Genomic DNA, 21,376 nt, shown 5'->3' on the forward strand with positions numbered 1-21,376 from the left:
TCACCTCAGGCCATACAAGATGTACAGTAGATCTGTTTCTGTGTCAGACATGGAGAAATGTATCATAACATCACTTGCTCACCAGTGGATCCTGTGCAGTGAATGGGTGCCATCAGAATGAGAGCCCAAACGGCTGCTAAAGACATCACAATAATCCACAAGTAATCCATATGACTCCAGTCTATCAACTGATGTCTTGCGAAGCGAATATCTTAATGGGTTTTTATCATCAAACTGTGACTTCCAGTTAAAATACGAGTCCTCAATCAGGAGAAAAATATGCTCAGATCTTGGACAGTTCTAATCAAATATGACAATATGGTTTTGCTTTGTTTCTTACAAACATTTTCATGTCACAAAATGTCATTTAATGGACTGGAGTGGTGTGAATTATTGTGATGTTTATCAGCTGTTTGGACTCTCATTCTGACGGCACCCATTCACTGCAAAAGATCCAATGCTGATTCAATGATGTAATGATACATTTTTACCAGCAAGTTTAAAATTGGCATGCTTATAATATGAATATATACCAGAGTAAATTCTAGTGCCAATTGCTCTCTGTGTAGTTAATAAATCACATTTTAATACACCATGGTTTTATCTTTAACAAAATAATTTGCCAATGCTGTTATAGTCTAAACTTAAGTTACAAAGTTGAACATTAGAGGGTTTGAAAAGAACTGAAGGTGCAAAATTGTCCTAATTAAACTAACAATTTTCATCACATTACTCAGTGCTTGTTTTGTGCCAGAATATTCACTTCTGACCAAGTTAATGCATCCCTGATGAAAACAAGTATTGATTTCTTAATACCCCAAACTTCTGAATGTTACTATAAATATACTACATGTATTATATTACTATATGTGACTTGGGCTACTAAAACACACCAAATGTTTGTTTACCTCATTTATTTGAATGCACTTTGATTAGTATATTTGTGCACAAGAAGTTTTAATACACCTAGAGGTTTGATCTTTTGAGACTAAGCAGTGTGGGAGAGTAATGGACTAATTGCTGCACATTTATTAAATGGTCCTGCAGTGCACAAATGAGCCTGAACACAACACAAAAACACAGCAGTGTAAGTGATGGAGCAGAATCAGCACATTAAAAAGACATCAGAAAATAAAGTGCAAAACAATGCCTGGGCTCTTCACAACTCAGAATTTCCAGAACATTAAAGACGATGAGCTTAAAGGAATAGTCAACCCACAAATCACTTTTCTGTATAATTTACTCTCTTTGAGCTGTCAGAGATCCAATATCCCAGAATGCACCTCTTCACAGACCACAATACAAGGTTTCATCCTCTATTGCTTACAATAAGTTTAAAACTGAATCAAAAAAAGTGGATTTTAAGGGAAAATGTTTCTTCAAGCTATTTATTTTGAGGTAAGAGCATCAGGAATTGACAGTTAAACACAATCTAACGCCCCCATTATTCAAGTTCTAGAGTCGTCTCTGTGTGCATGTTTTAAGAATACAGACACACAGATCATAAAACATGCACACCTTCCTTCAGTTCCGCACTCAGTACAGTTAAATCTACAGACACAATGCTAAAATTCAATTATATATATATATATATATATATATATATAATACACATATATATTTATATATCTTCTGGGACCGTTTCATTTCTTTATAATTACAGTTAAAATAGATTGTTGAAATGCTGATTAGACCAGCAAAGTTGGTGAGTGAAGGTGTGTATCAGTGTGTGTGTGTGTCTATGTTCCTGAAGACACACACACACAAACAGGAAGTGTTGTAAAGGTGCTCATTGGACTGTAGTGACAGCCTCATGAATGGACTCGGCCACATAGTCGATGTTCTTGGTGGTGAGGCCACACATGTTTATGCGACCGCTCGCCATAAGATAAATGTGCTTTTCTTTCACCAGGTACTCCACCTGCTTAGCTGTAAAACAGAAAATAACATTTTTAAATGGTTAAGTAACAGTTTATGTAAATTTGAAATGGACACATTGCATTAATAATAATAATAATAATAATAATAATAAAATGCCTTTTTTCTTAACTACTTTTCCAGTACTAACTTTAAATTATTTTACTAATGCTAATGTTTGACTATTTTCTCAGTACTAACTTTTAACTATTTTCTTAAGCACTAATTTTAACTATTTTCTCAGTACTGATTTTTTAAAATCTATTTTCTAAGTATTAGATTTGAACTATTTTCTCAAGTACTAACTTTTAACTGTTTTCTAAATACTAGTTTTAACAAATCTCTGATTACTAGCTTTTAACTATTTCTAAGTACTATCTTCTTAACTATTTTCTTAGTACTAATTTGTAACCTTTTTTTCTAAGTAATAACTTTTAACCATTTTAAGATCTAACTTTATTTTCTCAATAGGGTTTAACTGTTTTCTCAGTACTAAGTTACTACTATTTTTTCAGTACTAGCTTCGAACTATTTTCTCTGTACTAATTTTTAACTATTGTTAAGTACTAGCTTATAACTATTTTCTTCAGTACTAACTTCTGTTTTCTAAATACTAGTTTTAGCTAAACTCTGATTACCAGCTTTTAACAATTTTTTGTACTAACTTTTAACCTTTCTTCAAAGTAGTAACTTTAATCTGTTATAAGTACTAACTTTAACTATTTTCTCAGTACTGTACTGTATAACTATTTTCTCAGTATTAACTTTATTTTCTCAGTACTCATTATTTATATATTTTTTCTAAGTACTAGCTTTTAACTATTTTCTCAATTACTAACTTTTAACTATTTTCTTTAGTACTAGCTTTTAACTATTTTTTTTTTCAGTACTAGCTTTTAAGTTTCTCAATACTAGCTGTTAACTATGTTCTTAGGTACGAGCATTTACCTTCTATTACTTTTAAAGCCTATAGTTGCAGTAATGTGTAATTAATCAGCAGGTAAAGCATTAGTGAGTCAAGTCAGAACAGATGTGTCCAGTGGTGAGACCCATGATGAACAGAGTTAGAAGCGCTGGAAGGAGATACTTACGGTTGAGTCCGGTGAAGCTAAACATGCCGATCTGTTCAGTGATGTGCTCCCAGGTTCCTGGAGTTCCAAGTGCTTTGAGTTTTTCCTTCAGCTGAGCACGCATGAGCAGGACTCTGTCTGCCATGGTCTTCACATTGTCCTTCCTGTAGAAAGATGGTAAAATGCCAGACTATAAATAACTATAAGTAAATAAATAAAACATACACATACACTCGTGAATCTCAAAATCTGTCACGAACACATCCAGGTCACAAAGAAGTCCTCCACAGCTCTGCATCTAAAACAAAAAACTAATTTGATAATGCTGAGTTCCAAACTCTCTACCATGTACAGTAGACAAAGTAGTTTTAACAAAATATGAATGAAGATTTATATTTATTATGCAGAGTGGTGCTATTTTTTCTATGATCTATACCGGTGATATTTTTTTAAATCAGCATAAATGAAAAGCAGTGCATTTAATACTTTAGAATTTAAGTTTACATTTATGCATTTAGCAGACACTTTACAGTGCATTCAGGATATACACTTTATTTATTTGTATTTTTTTTTTTACCAGTATGTGTGTTCCCTGGGAATTGAACCCACAACCTTTTGTGCTGCTAAGGCAATGCTCTACCACTGAGCACAGTAAATAATCTGTAACTGTTGCTGTTTTTTCCCATAACAGTAATGAAAATTAGATTTTTTTTTATTTATTTTTTTAATACACTAATGGGAATTTTGGGAGAAATGGGTTTTCTTGAGAATCACTTAAAAATTATATATTTGCGCTATTAAATGTTTTTTTTTTTTTTACCAAACACATGACTCTAGATTCATTTGATCTGCAATCACCATTCAGCAAAGAGTTCAGGGGTGTTGAGTGTGATGGCAACCAGACGTGCACCCTGGGACGGAGGGTTGGACCAGGTGACTCGAACGATCTTCTCCATTTGAGACAATACACGGTTCAAATTGTCTTGGTCTTTGGCTACAACAGTCAGGTTCCCCACTCTCTCATCTGTGGAGTCAGATTATTCTTTACAATCAAATGGTTCTGAACAAGGACACAATACAAGGCATTAAAATGGAATCTCTAACATGTAACACTGGAACCACTTACTGTACAGACCGAAGTTCTTTGAGAATGACTGGGCACAGAATAATTCAAAACCTTGTGACACAAAATAGCGGACAGCCCAGGCGTCCTTATCTAAATTTCCTGAGGCAAAACCCTGATAGGCTGAATCAAAGAAGGCAAACAGACTCTTTCGCTGAAGAGAGAGATGAGAGAAAAAAATTGTCAGATAACAACATCTTTGCCATGCAAAAAGGCATTTCAGGAACATTATGTGTCCTGTATGACTCTACAGTTTTGATGAGATATGTTGGCTTTAGGCGATTATGCAATAGTTAACTCAGCATTTATAAAACTGCTAAACTTAGACAACAGTAGGTTGTAATTGCAAGTTGTGCTTAAATGGCTTATTACCTGCAATTAGGATCCTTTTTTTGTACCATGAGCTTTAGTGTTCTAATCTGAGTGAGATGATGTGGGGTTGTTGTGATGGTCTCACCTTCATGACATCAGCGATCTGCTTCCATTGGTCCTGGGTGGGATCTGTGCCGGTGGGGTTGTGAGCGCAGGCATGCAGCACAAAGATGGAGTGATCAGGTGCGCTCTGACAGGAAAGACATTTCATTTGGACTGTATGTAGCAGATGTATTCAAACTTTTTACCACAAAGAGCTAAAAATCTCATTTAATTTAGATTTGTAGGCCAAAATGTGTAAAATAAAGTTTTACGTCAAATCAAATTTACATTAAATCAAATTCACTTATTGTTTCTTACATTTCAATGCAAAAATAAAAAAAAGTTACAACAAAAATATAAATAAGAAATTATGTTCTGCTTTAATTCCTCTTGTAATACGGTATAGTGATACAAATCCTGGTTTTGGCATCTCTAAAAAATCAAAAATAATCTACCATTGAAAAGTTTTGGTTCAGTATGACTTTTTTTAATGTTTTTAAAATTATTCCCACGATGGCAAAGCTGAATTTTCAGCATCATTACTCCAATGTTCAGCGTCACATGATCCTTCAGAAATCATTCTAAATATTTCTTATATTTATTTCTTAAAACGATCAATTTTCAATTTGAGCTGCTTAATATTTTACCATAGGATTCTTGGATAAATAGAAAGCTCAAAGAACAGCATTTATTTGAAATAAAAATTTTTGTAACAATCTAAAAGTTTCAAACTAGATCAATTTAATGCATCCTTGCTGATTTTGCTTATTTAAAAAAGAAATGTTTCTGACACCAAACTTGGTAGTGTACTCTACGTTTTTTTTTTTGTTTTTTAATAACATGTTTAGATCCATTAGAAAATACCACTAAAGCAAGAAAATCGGAACTAATACCATGACTGTCATGCTCAACACTTCTTTTCGGGCATAATCAAATGTTTTTAGATAACATTATCAATTACTGATAAATAAGTAACTAGGAAGAGCTTGTTTCGTTAAAGACAATGGAATTTCAAAATCACTGCTAACCTCTAGGTCACCCAGAAAACCTTCCAGATCGAGTCCACGCTTCCCTGCATCCCAGTATTTGTATGGACGGATGTCCTCAAATCCAGCGTTAGAGAAAACAGCATTGTGGTTCTCTTGAATAAAAGACCACAAACTGAACTGAACATTTTAGGCATTTGACACAATAATGCATAAAAACAAAGTTAATTATTGAACATAAGGTCAGCATGCTACGCTCTTTAGAGGCAAAACTTTAACATATACTTTATATTGTACATTGTATTTTCCTTGAGTAAATAGATCTGCTGCTCACCCCATGTGGGTGCTGACACATAAATGGGCGTTTTTGTGTTGTCAGTTCCATTATACCAACGGCGAAGAAACTCTGCTCCGATCTTCAGAGCACCAGTGCCACCTAAACACTGCACGGCTCCTACCTGCAATACAACAACAACAGACACATCTACATTAGAATGCTACCACTTCAAAATGTGTAACAATGTCTAAAAATAAACCTTTTGCTAGATATGAAAATGTCATGATTTCTGAAGGACTATGTGACACTGGAATAATGTAGGTTTGCCATTACAGGAATAAATTACATTTTAAAACACCTTTTTTTTTTTTTTTTTTTTTTTTTTAAGTATCTCATCTGACCCGATTGTCCTTGATGGCAGGACTGTCTTCACCCAGAGCAATCTTAGAAGAGCTTGAACGAAACTCTGGCAGGCCTAGAATGGGCAGGTACTCGTGGTTCAAACTATGGTCATCAACGATCATCTTCTCCACTTTTCTCACCACGGGCAGAACCCAGGGCTGACCTTCATCTGTCCTGTAGGCTAAGGGGAGAAAGACGATGAGCATTTAAACCAGACTGCTTCAAAATACAAACGGCAAATTTTTTTATACTTTTATTTAGCAAGAATGCATTACATTGATCAAAAGTGATAGCATTTATATATATATATATATATATATATATATATATAAAACATCATTTGACACTGAAAACTAGAGTAATGATGCTGAAAATTCAGCTTTGCCATTACAGACATGAATTAAACTTTAAAATATAAGAAAATGGAAAACTTTAAGCTTATATATTTCACAATAATACTGTTTGTACTGTATTTTTAAACAAATAAATGCACCCTTGGTGAGCAAGAAAGACTTATTTCAAAAACATAAAAACACTTTTGAACAGTGTACATTACAGCACCCTGAATTCCTGTCTAATCAATATCTGCAATGCGTAATTGTTCCTTTTTTATCAAGCCTGTCTATAATCAGGATTTATTTGTGAACTTTCACCAAAGAGCAAAATTAGCTTATTCAACATTAACGTGTCCTGATGCAACTCTTGAATTAAAAATCCTACACAAATACAGAAAAAAATGCATCATGTACATAAACTGAATCAAAAGATTGTGAAGTGCAGCAATGGTTTTAATAAATCGTCATGCCTGAATGTATCGAATATTAGATCAATTACAAGTTTATGGTGCAACTTATTTAGTTTAGTATAATTTTAAAAAAGCCTTTTAAAAGATATGGGATAAGCAGCATATTCAATGCATAATCTTTTGTCACCTTCTGCAGAAGTATGACAAGATGTAGTAGAAAGCACATGAAATCAGTGTTCTGGGTTGCTCAAGAGAGATAGGCCTAATCATTTCAATCTGAGGAAAGACCGCAAGTCAGGGGGAGGGGTTCAAAAACAGTCATGACTCAGGGATTTTCAATCTCAGAACCACAGGACAAGCGGAAGATAAAGATAATCCTCCCAGAATCCTCTGAGGTCAAGCCCTCTAACTGGGATCAGGAATAACTACACAGCAGATGACACATGACAACTGCTTCTACACAATAATACTGTCGACAAAACACAATCTATTCATCTCAAGTTAACAGCACTGCACATGGGCCTGGTCTCCAATAGAAACGACCAATGCTGGAAGAGTAACTCTATCCTTTAATATATTTAGAAACCCTAGATGCCTCTGGAGCTAAATGTCATGACTTTAGTTTAATGTCAGATCACTGTTTCATTTAATGTGATATAATACAAGTCATTTAAAATTTAACACCAATTCATTTTTTTATATATATTGTCTATATTTTAGAGTAATGGTCAAGTCATCAAAAATATGAAATAAGACTAATGGAAAAAATTGTTATTATGCAGGGACTGACCATGTTAAACAAAACATATTCTATTTTAAAAGTTTTTCTATTTGAAAGTATCTCTGCACAATTGTTGGGGTATTTTTTAAGCAGTATTTAATAGATTATTAATATATGAATTATTAAAAATAATAATTAAATAGCAACTAAAAAGTTAAATAATTGTTTAAATTCTTTAATCCATTTCAAACATGCATTAATAAGCATTAAAGCATGCAGTTCAATTGTTGGGTCCTTTCACTAAGACCAAAAATTTTATTTTTGAGTTTTGTATTATTTTGTATTATTCTATTTTACAAACATGAAGAGAAAATATAAGATCATATATAAGATGACTTGCATACAGTCTAAAACGATATACATTTCATGCAATTAAAAATATAACAGTTTAATGGAGTATCTCGTGTTACTGATGCTGTTAACGTTACTGGATTCCAGATAATAACGTAATAACGTACTGTGGCTCCCACCATCATAACCATTCAAAACAAAAATGTTGACTGTTGTCAAAGAGGATAACAGTGTGTGCATGGACACACTGACATTCATATTCATATATTCTGATATACACGTGTGTCGTAGGTGTTGATATTAAGAGCATCTCTCACCTCCGACTCCCAGATTCACCTTCCGGGGATTCTGATCTTCACGGAAATCTGCTGTCAGTTTAAACACTGCGACAGGAGCAGCTTGCGGGACTACACCAAATATCGACATGATATTGTGTTAATATTTCTGCTAATTATGAGCGAGAAGAGGGAGACTGCTACGCAAATACCGCTGGATTGAAGTGCGGTTTGATGGAGACAAACAGATTTTAACCTTCAGATGTGCGATTTGGCAATGGAGGACAAGGCGTGTCTTAACTGACCAATAGAAACCCAGAAGCTTGTGTTCGACTCGAAAATTACCCAATCATATTTTAGTACTGGAAGGTCAAGCCGCTACGTCATCAAAAAACGCGCGCGACAACACTGCGGGGACAAATGACAACTGGAAAGTGAAAGAGCGACGTGTCTTTTGACCAATGATAAAGTAGAGAGGGCGGGTTACGTTTGCGTTGTGTTGTGTTCATTCACACCCACACAGTTATATGAGTTCCGTATCCACATATCTGGATAATATTTGAAGTTGTGTAATTTATGGCTGTTATCTGCTTTTACGAAAACAAAAGTTTCATAACATCCGGCTTAGTTCACTTTAATGATGTTATCAGTACCCTGGACTTCCACCTTCCACCAGATATCAATTAAAAACACTGCTGAATTTGATATTGCTATCAAATTACAACACAGTAATTAAAGGCTATATAAATGTGGTTAAATATCACTCCTCGCAAATTTAATAGAAGAAATAGAGCACCTGTTTTGGATAGACCTCACACACACACACACACACACACACACACACACACACACACACACACACACACACACACATATATATATATATATATATATATATATATATATATATATATATATATATATATATACATTACATGTTAGTCTATATATTTACTGTAAGTATCCAGACAAGGAGAACAACACAAAATACAATTTCAACACTGTGCTTTGCTAAACTGACCTGAATATTTGGGCTATTTATATTGAATTAAAATTTACAATGCAACTCATCAAGAAATGTAAAAACTAACCCTTAAATTTGTTAACTTTTTTTTTTATTTTAACTTTTAAAGCATTCCAAATTTATGTAAATATCCTTTACATTTTATTGTTAATAATGCTTAATTACTGGTAGCCTATATCATATCATATCATATCATATCCTTTTTATATTATGTATTTAGTCTATACATGTTTTTATTTTTGTACATAGGTAAATACAAGTACATTTAGACAAGAAAAAAGATTTAGTATGTCATGTCTCTGTGAGGCCACAAGGTGGTGCTCTAAGCTTTTCACACTGTCCCACAAATAAACACTCACGATGTTTTAAGGTCTCTAATGGAATCATAATTCAAGGCCCAAGAGGATAAAGGGAAACATGAGCTGTTCTGTGGTATTTTTATCATGAAGGTCTGTAAAAATCTATGTGCAGACAACATTGTGACCTCTTGTTCACTTCTATTATTTCTTTTATAGTACTTATTTTAAAGTTAGCTAAAACAAAATTATTATAATACATTTACACTTCAAAAACGTTAAATAAAAATTTGTTTCTTTGTTTTCGATAATGAGCTTTTAAAGGATATACTTCAATTGATAGGTACTGTTTGAAAGTCACTCCAGGCAGCGTGAATGTTGCATCCTAAAAATGTCAATTTTTGTCAGCTTAAGAGATTGCATGCTTTTACTTCTCTTGACCTGCTATTAGCAAAAGAAATGAACCTGAAAAAGATATGAAACTGCCATCTCCCTCTTAGAGAGAGTAGCAGCACCATCAGATAACTTATCAACCTCAAATCACCTGCACAACCCAGACCTGTATTTCAAGTACTGCGATTGCTTTGTGTAAGAAAGTGAGCAAATCATTTCAATAACTTGCAAAATCCTACGATTTTAATGATTAAATTATGCGAACGTGGAATACATTTTTTTCTGCTTCTCAACAAAATTAATAAAATAAATATATATATATTTTTATAATTTTTAAATAAATAATTAACTTTTCACTGAAAGGTTCTGTGGCATCACTGTGAAAACACCCTTTAGGAACCTTAAAGGTGTATAAAGAAAAGGTTCCATGGATGTTAAAGGTTCTTCAAGGTAGCATAAAGAGCCTTTGAACTTATCAGTAAAATATTATATGCATAACTTTCATGATTACTCTACCAAAGCCTACCAGTTTTGTGTTGGGATGATCTTATGCCCTCACAACCCCCGGGAGGAGTAACTTCTGCACCTGCAGCATGCCCTCCATCTCCGTCTCTCAACTCCAGTGCAGTAGATGTTTGCATTCTTTGCCGGTCAGTAAGGGTAGCTTACCTGTGTGTTAACTGTCAGCTTTGTAATTATGGGATTTGGAGCTTCCAGCACAATGTTTGTTGGCCTGGGGACAGATAGAGAGAGACATCAGGCTGAGAGAAGAGCGGAGACCACAGAAGCATATGACACGAGTGTCAGTGTTTGCAGCTTCTGTCAGCTAATACCATATCAAAGAGCATTCATTAGAGACCCGCCTCAACAAATATGAAAACACTGCAGCATTATAAGTTTGCAATAACATTAACAAACATGTGCAATCTTGCATAATGATCAGCTTCATTCTAATGAACTCTACAAATAAACACAAAACGGTGTTCAAAAGGTAGAATTTGAGAAGTCTTCTTGACTTCAAAAGCATGCACGGACCATGACAGAAAGTCGGCAGCTCGTACCAAACATGTACACAGAGTGACATTCCAATGCAGGACCTTCTCGTGTTGTTCACGTGTTACATTAGCCTTCCTGCTATGGGTCAGCGCGCTTCGCTGAGTGAGGGCCTTTTCTAAACTCTATGTTGGTTATTTTGTTTTCTGTCACCAGTTTCATCAATTCTGTTTGATGGATTTGACTGAAAGACCACCATGTTTTCCCTTCACCGCATTCTGAGTCTGCGGACCCGAGACGTTCCTATTCCCAAGACCAAAATAGAGCAGCTATAGGTGGAGCTCAGTAAGTAGGTTAAATATCATGAGTCACTCTTTAAGAAAAGAGAGAAGAAAGAAAGAGGGGAGAAAAAAAATGTAGCATGAGATACCTCTTCAAGATCCAGAGTGGGCATGTTATGAGGGACATGTTGGTAAGAGATACGCTGTAGTTGGAGAAAAGGGCTAAAATGTCCAACAACAACATATTTCATCTGACAGATTTCATCACTCATCGAATCTCAGCAAGAATGTGACCGCATGTTCAGGACTGGGGTAATAGATTCTATGGCCACATTTGTCCCATTTTAACATGTTATTTTGTTATCAGATTCTATTTATTATTTTATTACTATTACTTTAATTGAATCTTTACATTTAAATATAAATTTATTTCAACATCATATATTTACATATTTTTAATATGTAATTTTTCATAGCATTTTAAACATTTTAGAAATAAAATTGCTAATTCCTTGTTCTGGTAATTTCATAACTAACATGTATCCTAAACACACGATAAGTTATGCAGAACAACTTATTCAGCAGTTTTTCTTCTCTTATTTCATATTCTTAACCTCAAAGAAAACTATTTGGTAGCTGTTGCAAATATCAATTGTGGGACATTTGTTGTAATTATAAACAAACTATATACAAACTATATATATATATATATATATATATATATATATATATATATATATATATATATATATATATATATATATATATATATATATATATATATATATATATATATATATATATATATATATATATATATATAGTTTGAGATGGAAAGTTTAGGTTTGTGACAAGTATAAATCGCTCAAAACTACACATAAAAGACATTGTAAATGTAAATTACATTAAACAAAGGTTTCTAAAACGTAACCCTTGGGACATAAACGTTGAAGAAATAACCATCAACATCAACCCAAATCTGAACTAATCTGAACACTGAGATGAAGTGTCTTCCTCAGTGTCTACTGGTGGTTACAGCCCTGTATGTCAACATGAATAAAAGTATGATGCATAAGTTCTGTTAAGTGTGATTAAAGTGTCATTACTCATTGAAAGGCTAATCCATTATAGTTCTGTACAAACAGAACAAGTCACACCCTATTTATTGAAGGCCGAACACATTTACTTGTACGACTTTCATTGTAGTAAAACACAGATATGTGTAAGCCTGTCTACATACTGAACAGATGTTCCTTTTCTTCCAATTTTGACCTTGTCTACTTTTCGATCTGACCGTTTTAAACAATGGGAGGAAGTGCAACCTCATGTCTACAAGTCTGCTGCCACCAATTGGTTTACGTCTTATTGAAAAGAACAAATAAACATACACGAAAGGGCCGTGCAAACATTGTCTTAATTCATACTTCACCACAAACATGTCAAATGGCAGCAGAAACATAGCTGATATATGCAGCTGTCCACAATTAGCCCTTATTTACTTCAGTCACCAGATTCAGAGCCTTTGTATGAACGCTGGGATTGTCACTCGCAAAAATATATCAAACACCACAAACTGAATCTCTTTGCCATGATTTTTTTGGAGGTTGTGAAACCACACAATTACACTTGTTTGAATTAGCAGTTCTGACAAATGCGTAATTGCACAAATATTTGCAAAGCAGATTGACAAGAGACCGCATCTATGGTCTCAGAGATTATAAATGTGGCGCGCTAATACTTCTGATTATTCAGCAATAAATAGTAAAGTCACGGAAATGAAAGAAATCCATCGCAATCACTGTGTCTGACAACTTGGAAGATTGCATGTTCCTACATGTCTGCTGTGAATACTTCTGAGAATTGCTGTTTTTGTCCTACACTATCATACTGCCATTTTTTCCCCCTTAAGAAGCCAAGCATATAAAGACATTAAAGGTAATAAATCTCATTTCAACAAGTCTTTTTGACTTTAATATGTTAAGAAAGACGGTATATACATTAATTATAATCAATAAGAGTTTTTAATATTATAATAAAAAGTTTACTTGTCTTCCAACATGCTTGTTCTGAAACATTTCCATCTTAAAGTTTTTTTTTTATTTGGTGGGGGGCGGAGGATCAGTAATTTCAAATCTAACTATCATGCATCCAAAATTACTGCAATAAAATCATATTTTTTACTTTTGAAAGCAAATGTTGACCAAAACGTATCTCAATCTGACACAATGCAGAATGGCATATTCTGTTCATAAGTGATATTCACCTTGACCTTCCCTCAAGTTTCACATTCCTTGAGACCACAACTGTCTATATGGTAACCAAGTATAAGTTTTGAAAAAACAAAAAACCTTCCATCAGGGTTAAATCATTGGTTGTGGTGGAAATGGCACCACAACTGTTTATCACAGTTGTCAATTGATCAGCTAGGCCTGCTTGCACAAACCAAGGGATTCCCAGGACTGCAATCTCAGGGGCTGCAAACAACTGCCTATTTCCCAACAGAAACGAGCCATTCCAAACCCAAGCCAAATGTAGGAGCCGAAACGAGCTTCCTTTTTATTTACAGCTGCGACGGCGAATGAATGGGATCTCATGCTCGAATAGAAACAAATTGTCAGTTTGATGGGAGACGCCACACTGACTGCTCTGAGTTACACAGGCTCCCTGCTCGCAACATGTTTATCCAGTGGAAGGTCATGTGGTGTGCATCCCCAAATGAACAACATATAAATCTGAATAAAATTAATTGTATTATTGTTTGAATGACAATCTTTGTAAACTGTGCGCATACCAGCGGTCAGATGAACTTGAAGCAACCTTTCCTTTTATTTTTGCCTCTCTGGCACGGCCCAGGGAATGTTTAGACAAAAAAGAGGAAATCTAGCCGTTCACATCCCACTGGAAGACTTTGTGTAGCTACTCTGTGTCTTAATCACCCCTGTCTGTTGTAATCGAATATTTAGGTTACGGCCTTCCTCTCTCACCACATTACCTACGGCGTAGGTCACACACATTACAGACTAAATGCTTGGTAATTTGCGCACATGTATACAAACACACACCTGCAGGGTTAAGGCCATGAGGGAAAATACAGCTGTCTAATTTATTAGTCCCAGGAGGCTGTGTGTATTTCTCCTGGCCTGACTTCCGTCAGCGGGCCTCCAGACCAGACCTCCCTAACTCAAAGCTCTGGTGTGACAGGGAATGTCTGGTGCTGCAGCGCCTCGCCTCCCTCTTTTCCTCCCCGTCTACACAGAAACGGGGAAGGCTATCAGTCATATGGCTGGGTCAGATGCACAATGGTTCCCGGCGAGGTCTCAAGGCCTGGCGCAGCACACGGCCTGAAACCAGGAGCTGATAAGACTCACCTTCCGGGACCTAACAGGATCTGCACCTCCTCAGATACGCCTTCTGTATATATGGGCCTGTTGAGAACCGTGTGAGGACATTTCCTCTAGTTGGCCACTGCGAACGAGTCCTTACCTGCGTGCGATCTTAAAAATAACAGCTCTTTATTGGTTTATTTGGTTCAATGAAGAGCGTTTCACATCCAACTAACCTTTCAATTCCACAGTAAAAAAAATAAATTATATATATATATATATATATGCTCAGTGCAAGATTCTTTGGGGGAACCAAATATGAAGCATTTTAGAACATTTATTTTTAAGAGTATAGGTTAAGAAACGGTATGTACAATTATTAATAAACTTTGAAATGTTTGTTTTAAAATGTTTTTGATGCTACACTGACTTCTAATAAGGCAAATGGCTTCTGTTTCTTTCCCACGTTCACCACCTCAAACTTGTATTTGGGGAGTTTGATTAGTAGGCTATGAAATTCAAGGGAGGAATGCTTTACGGCATCCTATATCGCAAAAATAATTTGTGCATGGCAGTGAAGCTACCGCATTACATACAGAACTAATTTTTACCTGGTCACTAGTGGTTACTTATTCTCGACAGAGAGTAAGCTACGAGATTTTGGATCAGCTAGCCACTGTAATTACGACAGTGATCTAGCCTATTTACGACGGGAATCCCACTCACTTAACTGTAGGTGGCTCCAAAGTGTCACGTCTGGTGTACAGAACACACAGGAGAGAGAACCAATAGCGGGTATGCCTTTTATTAGGGGTTAATCCACAGAGCATAAACAGTCCAGGCGTGAGTCGAAAACCAGAAGAGCAATCCAAACATAAACAAACACGACGGCAAGGCAAGGCAAGATGACGGACAAGAATTAACGTTCAACATTCAACAAGGACTCCGTGACTGAGACTCAGACAGACCAGGTATAAATACACACAAGGATGATGGGGAAACAGGAGACAGGTGGGGAACACAATCAATTACCTAAACAAGGAGGAAGGTGACCAAATAAGGGAGACAGAAAGTGATAAGGTGATAGACACCGTGAGAAGGAGGACATCTAGTGGACACCCAGGGACACAACCCAGACACTGTGACAGAACCCCCCCTCTACGGAGCGGCTCCCAGACGCTCCACGACAGACACAAGACAGACCAGGAGGGAGGCGGACAGGTGGAGGCTCAGGGGGAGGGACGGAGGGCCAGAAAAGAAAGACATTGGAAACAGGCACCAGACAGTAAACACAAAACAGGAAGACCAGGAGGGAGGAGGACTGGAGGAGGTTCAGGGGGAGGGATGGAGGGCCAGACTACAGAGGGGAACAGGGACAGGAGTCAATACAAAAACAACAGACAAACACAACATGAAGCCCCCCCAGGGCGGGGCAGAAGACCACCATGTCCGTGTGGTCAAAGCAAAAAGCCCCCCAGGGTGGAGCCGAAGACCACCACGTCCTCGTGGTCAGAGCGGAAACCCCCCAGGGTGGAGCGGAGGACCACCACGTCCTCGTGGTCGACGCCAGAGTCCCCCAGGGCGGAGCGGATGACCACCACCCCCCTGTGGCCGATGCCGGAGTCCAACAGGCCCGAGCAGCAGCCCACCCAGTGACTTGACTTGACTCCGAACGTCCCACGGTGACCCGCCCTGACTCTGGAAGGTCATCAGTGGCTGGTCCTGACTCTAGACCGGTCTTGGGCACCGAATCGGGAACGGCCTCAGGCACGGGCACCGAATCGGGAACGGCATCGGGCACCGCCTCGGCCTCCGGAACAGCATCGGGCCCCGCCTCGGCATCGGGCACCGCCTCGGCCTCAGGAACAGCCTCGGGCACCGCCTCGGCCTCGGGAACAGCCTCGGGCACCGCCTCGGCCTCGGGAACAGCATCAGGCACCGCCTCGGCCTCCGGAACAGCGTCGGGCACCGCCTCCGCATCGGACACCGCCTCGGCCTCCGGAACAGCATCGGGCACCGCCTCGCCCTCCGGAACAGCATCGGGCACCGCCTCGGCATCGGGCACCGCCTCGGCCTCGGGCACCGCATCGGCCTCGGGAACAGCCTCGGGCACCGCCTCGGCCTCGGGAACAGCCTCGGGCACCGCCTCGGCCTCCGGAACAGCATCGGGCACCGCCTCCGCATCGGACACCGCCTCGGGCACCGCCTCGGCATCGGCCTCCGGAACAGCATCGGGCACCGCCTCGGCATCGGGCACCGCCTCGGCCTCGGGCACCGCATCGGCCTCGGGAACAGCCTCGGGCGCCGCCTCGGCATCGGCCTCCGGAACAGCATCGGGCACCGCCTCGGCATCGGCCTCCGGAACAGCATCGGGCACCGCCTCAGCCTCCGGAACAGCATCGGGCACCGCCTCGGCCTCCGGAACAGCATCGGGCACCGCCTCGGCCTCCGGAACAGCATCGGGCACCGCCTCGGCATCGGGCACCGCCTCGGCCTCGGGAACAGCCTCGGGCACCGCCTCGGCCTCGGGAACAGCCTCGGGCACCGCCTCGGCCTCCGGAACAGCATCGGGCACCGCCTCGGCATCGGCCACCGCCTCGGCCTCGGGCACCGCATCGGCCTCGGGAACAGCCTCGGGCACCGCCTCGGCCTCGGGAACAGCCTCGGGCACCGCCTCGGCCTCCGGAACAGCATCGGGCACCGCCTCGGCCTCCGGAACAGCATCGGGCACCGCCTCGGCCTCCGGAACGGCATCGAGCACCGCCTCGGCATCGGCCTCCGGAACAGCATCGGGCACCGCCTCAGCCTCCGGAACAGCATCGGCCTCGGGCACCGCCTCGGCCTCCGGAACAGCATCGGCCTCGGGCACCGCCTCGGCCTCCGGAACAGCATCGGGCCCCGCCTCGGCATCGGGCACCGCATCGCCCTCCGGAACAGCATCGGGCACCGCCTCGGCCTCCGGAACCGCATCGGGCACCGCCTCGGCATCGGACACCGCCTCGGCCTCCGGAACAGCATCGGACACCGCCTCGGCCTCCGGAACAGCATCGGCCTCCGGAACAGCATCGGGCACCGCCTCGGCCTCCGGAACAGCATCGGGCACCGCCTCGGCCTCCGGAACAGCATCGGGCACCGCCTCGGCATCGGGCACCGCCTCGGCCTCCGGAACAGCATCGGGCACCGCCTCGGCCTCGGGAACAGCATCGGGCACCGCCTCGGCTTCGGGCACCGCCTCGGCCTCGGGAACAGCATCGGGCACCGCCTCGGCCTCGGGAACAGCATCGGGCACCGCCTCGGCCTCGGGAACAGCATCGGGCACCGCCTCGGCCTCGGGAACAGCCTCGGGCACCGCCTCGGCCTCGGGAACAGCCTCGGGCACCGCCTCGGCCTCGGGAACCGCATCGGGCACCGCCTCGGCCTCGGGAACAGCCTCGGGCACCGCCTCGGCCTCGGGAACAGCCTCGGGCACCGCCTCGGCCTCGGGAACAGCATCGGGCACCGCCTCGGGAACGTCCTCTGGGCTTTGAGGAACGGTAGACGCCTGTCTCCTCCTCCTCCGCCCTCTATGTTGGCGAGTCGGTGACACCTTGTCTGGAGACTCAGGCGTTGGGTCGGCCATCTTGTGCTGTGGCGCTGGGCTGGCGGCCATCTTGTGCTGTGGCGCTGGGCTGGCGGCCATCTTGTGCTGTGGCGCTGGGCTGGCGGCCATCTTGTGCTGTGGCGCTGGGCTGGTGGCCATCTTGTGCTGTGGCGCTGGGCTGGTGGCCATCTTGTGCTGTGGCTCTGGGCTGGCGGCCATCTTGTGCTGTGGCTCTGGGCTGGCGGCCATCTTGTGCTGTGGCTCTGGGCTGGCGGCCATCTTGTGCTGTGGCTCTGGGCTGGCAGCCATCTTGTGCTGTGGCGCTGGCTCAGCAGCCATGACATTAACCGTCTTGGGAATCTCTAGGATCTTGGACAGCGTAGCGAAATAATCCAAGAAGGAGTCAGCGGCCCTCTTGGGCGTTGGCGCTGAGCTGGCGGCCATCTTGCACCGTGGCGCTGGGCTGGTGGCCATCTTGTGCTGTGGTGCTGGACCCGCGTTCATCATGGGCAGTGTCGCTGGCTTTCTCCTTCTGCCCTGGCGAGACGGCGGCTCTGGTCCCTCCCACGTGAGCCCAGAGTCAAAGGGGAGCCATGGTGGAGAGCGGTGCTGGGCTTCCTCTCGCCCACCTCCCCCTCGGCGCCCTCCCCTGGTCCCGCGAAACACGACCAGGCGGGTTCCCTCAAACTGAATGCCTCTCTCCCGCTCGGAGGCTGGGGAAGAAGCGTAACTCGACATACCGCTGGGTCTCAAAGTGACGGAGTCCTTCTGTCACGTCTGGTGTACAGAACACACAGGAGAGAGAACCAATAGCGGGTATGCCTTTTATTAGGGGTTAATCCACAGAGCATAAACAGTCCAGGCGTGAGTCGAAAACCAGAAGAGCAATCCAAACATAAACAAACACGACGGCAAGGCAAGGCAAGATGACGGACAAGAATTAACGTTCAACATTCAACAAGGACTCCGTGACTGAGACTCAGACAGACCAGGTATAAATACACACAAGGATGATGGGGAAACAGGAGACAGGTGGGGAACACAATCAATTACCTAAACAAGGAGGAAGGTGACCAAATAAGGGAGACAGAAAGTGATAAGGTGATAGACACCGTGAGAAGGAGGACATCTAGTGGACACCCAGGGACACAACCCAGACACTGTGACACAAAGTCGCAAAAATGCAAAAAACTACATACAGTTGCTTTAAAACGCTGCAGATATTAATCTAAAACATATTCTCAACTCATAAACATGAATTAACATTGTATTCTCACAGACTTTGGATTTGAGCCTAAACACTCGCCTGATGTTCACAGCATTCGCTGGCTTTGAGTTTGTACAGAATGCTGTGATGTCAATGAGCAGTTGATGGTCCGAAAAGATGCAGGCCCTTGACCCACTTCTGGTACCTCTACATCTAACCTTAGTCAGTGTCCAGATGAAGATGATCTATTGGCCTCTCCCTCCCTCTGCGGACCGCCTCACTGTCATGGTGCTCAGGTCTGGGTTTTGTTAGGTCCAGGAAACAGGCTCTTCCTTTACATAAACATGGGCTTAAAACCTTTTTCTTTTTTTTCTTTGTGGGACTGGCATCAGCACGCAAAAGTCTTGGTACCTCAAGACAGAAGGTTGGATAATTATTGTTTTAAACACTAAAGCGCCATGCAGTAAACATTTTGAAGGATGGGGAAATTTAAGATGGGCCAAATCATTTGCTGTGCTGCAAGGTATTGGTAATTATAAGGTATTTACAAGGTATTTATAATATTAGATAAGTAAAAAAAAAAAAAAAATATATATATATATATAATATATATATATATATATATATATATATATATATATATATATATATATATATATATATATATATATATATATATATATATATATATATATATATATATATATATATATATATAATTAACAAAGCTACAGAAGATGTGTGTGCCATAATGAACTTCTGCACAAAAACTAAATGGACAAGTACTGGACAATATCAATAACACCACAGTCTGGACAATAAGCTATCTATGAACGCAATAAATGAAATAATACATTTTATTTACAATATCTGAACATCTTAAAATCTAAAATCATAATATATAGGCCTACTGCAAAGAAGTAAATCGAACATGAAACAGCTACGTCTTTATAAAGCTGACCTCAATCATTAGATGTTCAGAAACAAATTCCTTATGCAGTTTCACAAAAATAAATAATCAAACGTGTGCATGTATATAGTAAGCTATGTAAACGTACTTTTAATCAATTAATCATCATGCGATCTGATATAAAAATCGACTATCGTAAATAATAATAATAATAATAATAATAATAATAATACATGCAGTTGTTCTGGTTTGACCATTCATTAATATTTTTTGTCTTAGGTAAAATCACTACTTTGTTAAAGGTAGCTGCACAAAACATTTAATTTAATCACAAATTATATTAACAAAACTTTCTAGGCTTTAATATAATATAATATAATATAATATAATATAATATAATATAATATAATATAATATAATATAATATAATATAATATAATATAATATAATATAATATAATATAATATAATATAATATAATATAATATAATATAATATAATATTTAACGGATACCGAGGGAATGTGAATGTGTTTTTATATTTATTTTCGACCTTTATTCTGTTTATAAGTTAACGCATCATCAAAGCAAATATCAACAGTAGCTACTTCCATATAACCCTGGCAAACCGATCGAAGAGTTTCAATTATTGTTGTATATTCTGATGTTGCTATCATCAATATGTCCATCCATCAGGACACTGGAGATTCCAGAGGAGAGTCCTGTGCAGACATGCGCTCATACGGTCAGCTTGGCTTCATGCTTGACTGAGACTCTCCTCATCCTAATGGTGCTATTAACCAGACAAAACACTCACACACTTTAGTCGTGTGTGGGGCAAAGATCACTACTGATCGGATAAAAGCACGCGACAACCTCCAAACCCTGTGATCGGACACTCTCCAAAGCTCTGGCCATGGGCCTGTAAGGACCTGCATTACTATTAGGCCGATATGTAATCTATTATTAATTTAATACGCGTTTTATAAATTAAACAGAACCAAAACGTTATATGATGTTTGTCATCGTGTCAGCACATGGAGTAATGTGCTGGAAACTTTTTAATAACCGTGACAAATAAGTGGTGCTG

At 40.2% G+C, this 21,376-nt stretch overlaps 1 protein-coding gene across 1 annotated transcript; it reads right to left on the reverse strand.

The window, feature by feature from the left end:
- Positions 1 to 1,628: 1,628 nt before the first annotated feature.
- On the reverse strand, positions 1,629 to 8,561 carry got1 (glutamic-oxaloacetic transaminase 1, soluble). The gene is made up of 9 exons (XM_059565833.1): positions 8,324 to 8,561; positions 6,189 to 6,370; positions 5,845 to 5,968; positions 5,553 to 5,665; positions 4,568 to 4,672; positions 4,114 to 4,264; positions 3,846 to 4,011; positions 3,009 to 3,151; positions 1,629 to 1,929 (listed from the first exon to the last, which is right to left on the reverse strand). The coding sequence occupies exons 1-9, from the start codon at positions 8,430 to 8,432 to the stop codon at positions 1,790 to 1,792; spliced, it is 1,233 nt and encodes a 410-aa protein (XP_059421816.1). The 5' UTR covers positions 8,433 to 8,561; the 3' UTR covers positions 1,629 to 1,789.
- Positions 8,562 to 21,376: the final 12,815 nt, after the last annotated feature.

Source organism: Carassius carassius, chromosome 14 (assembly GCF_963082965.1).
Source record: "Carassius carassius chromosome 14, fCarCar2.1, whole genome shotgun sequence".
In the NCBI taxonomy this organism is placed as follows: Eukaryota; Metazoa; Chordata; class Actinopteri; order Cypriniformes; family Cyprinidae; genus Carassius; species Carassius carassius.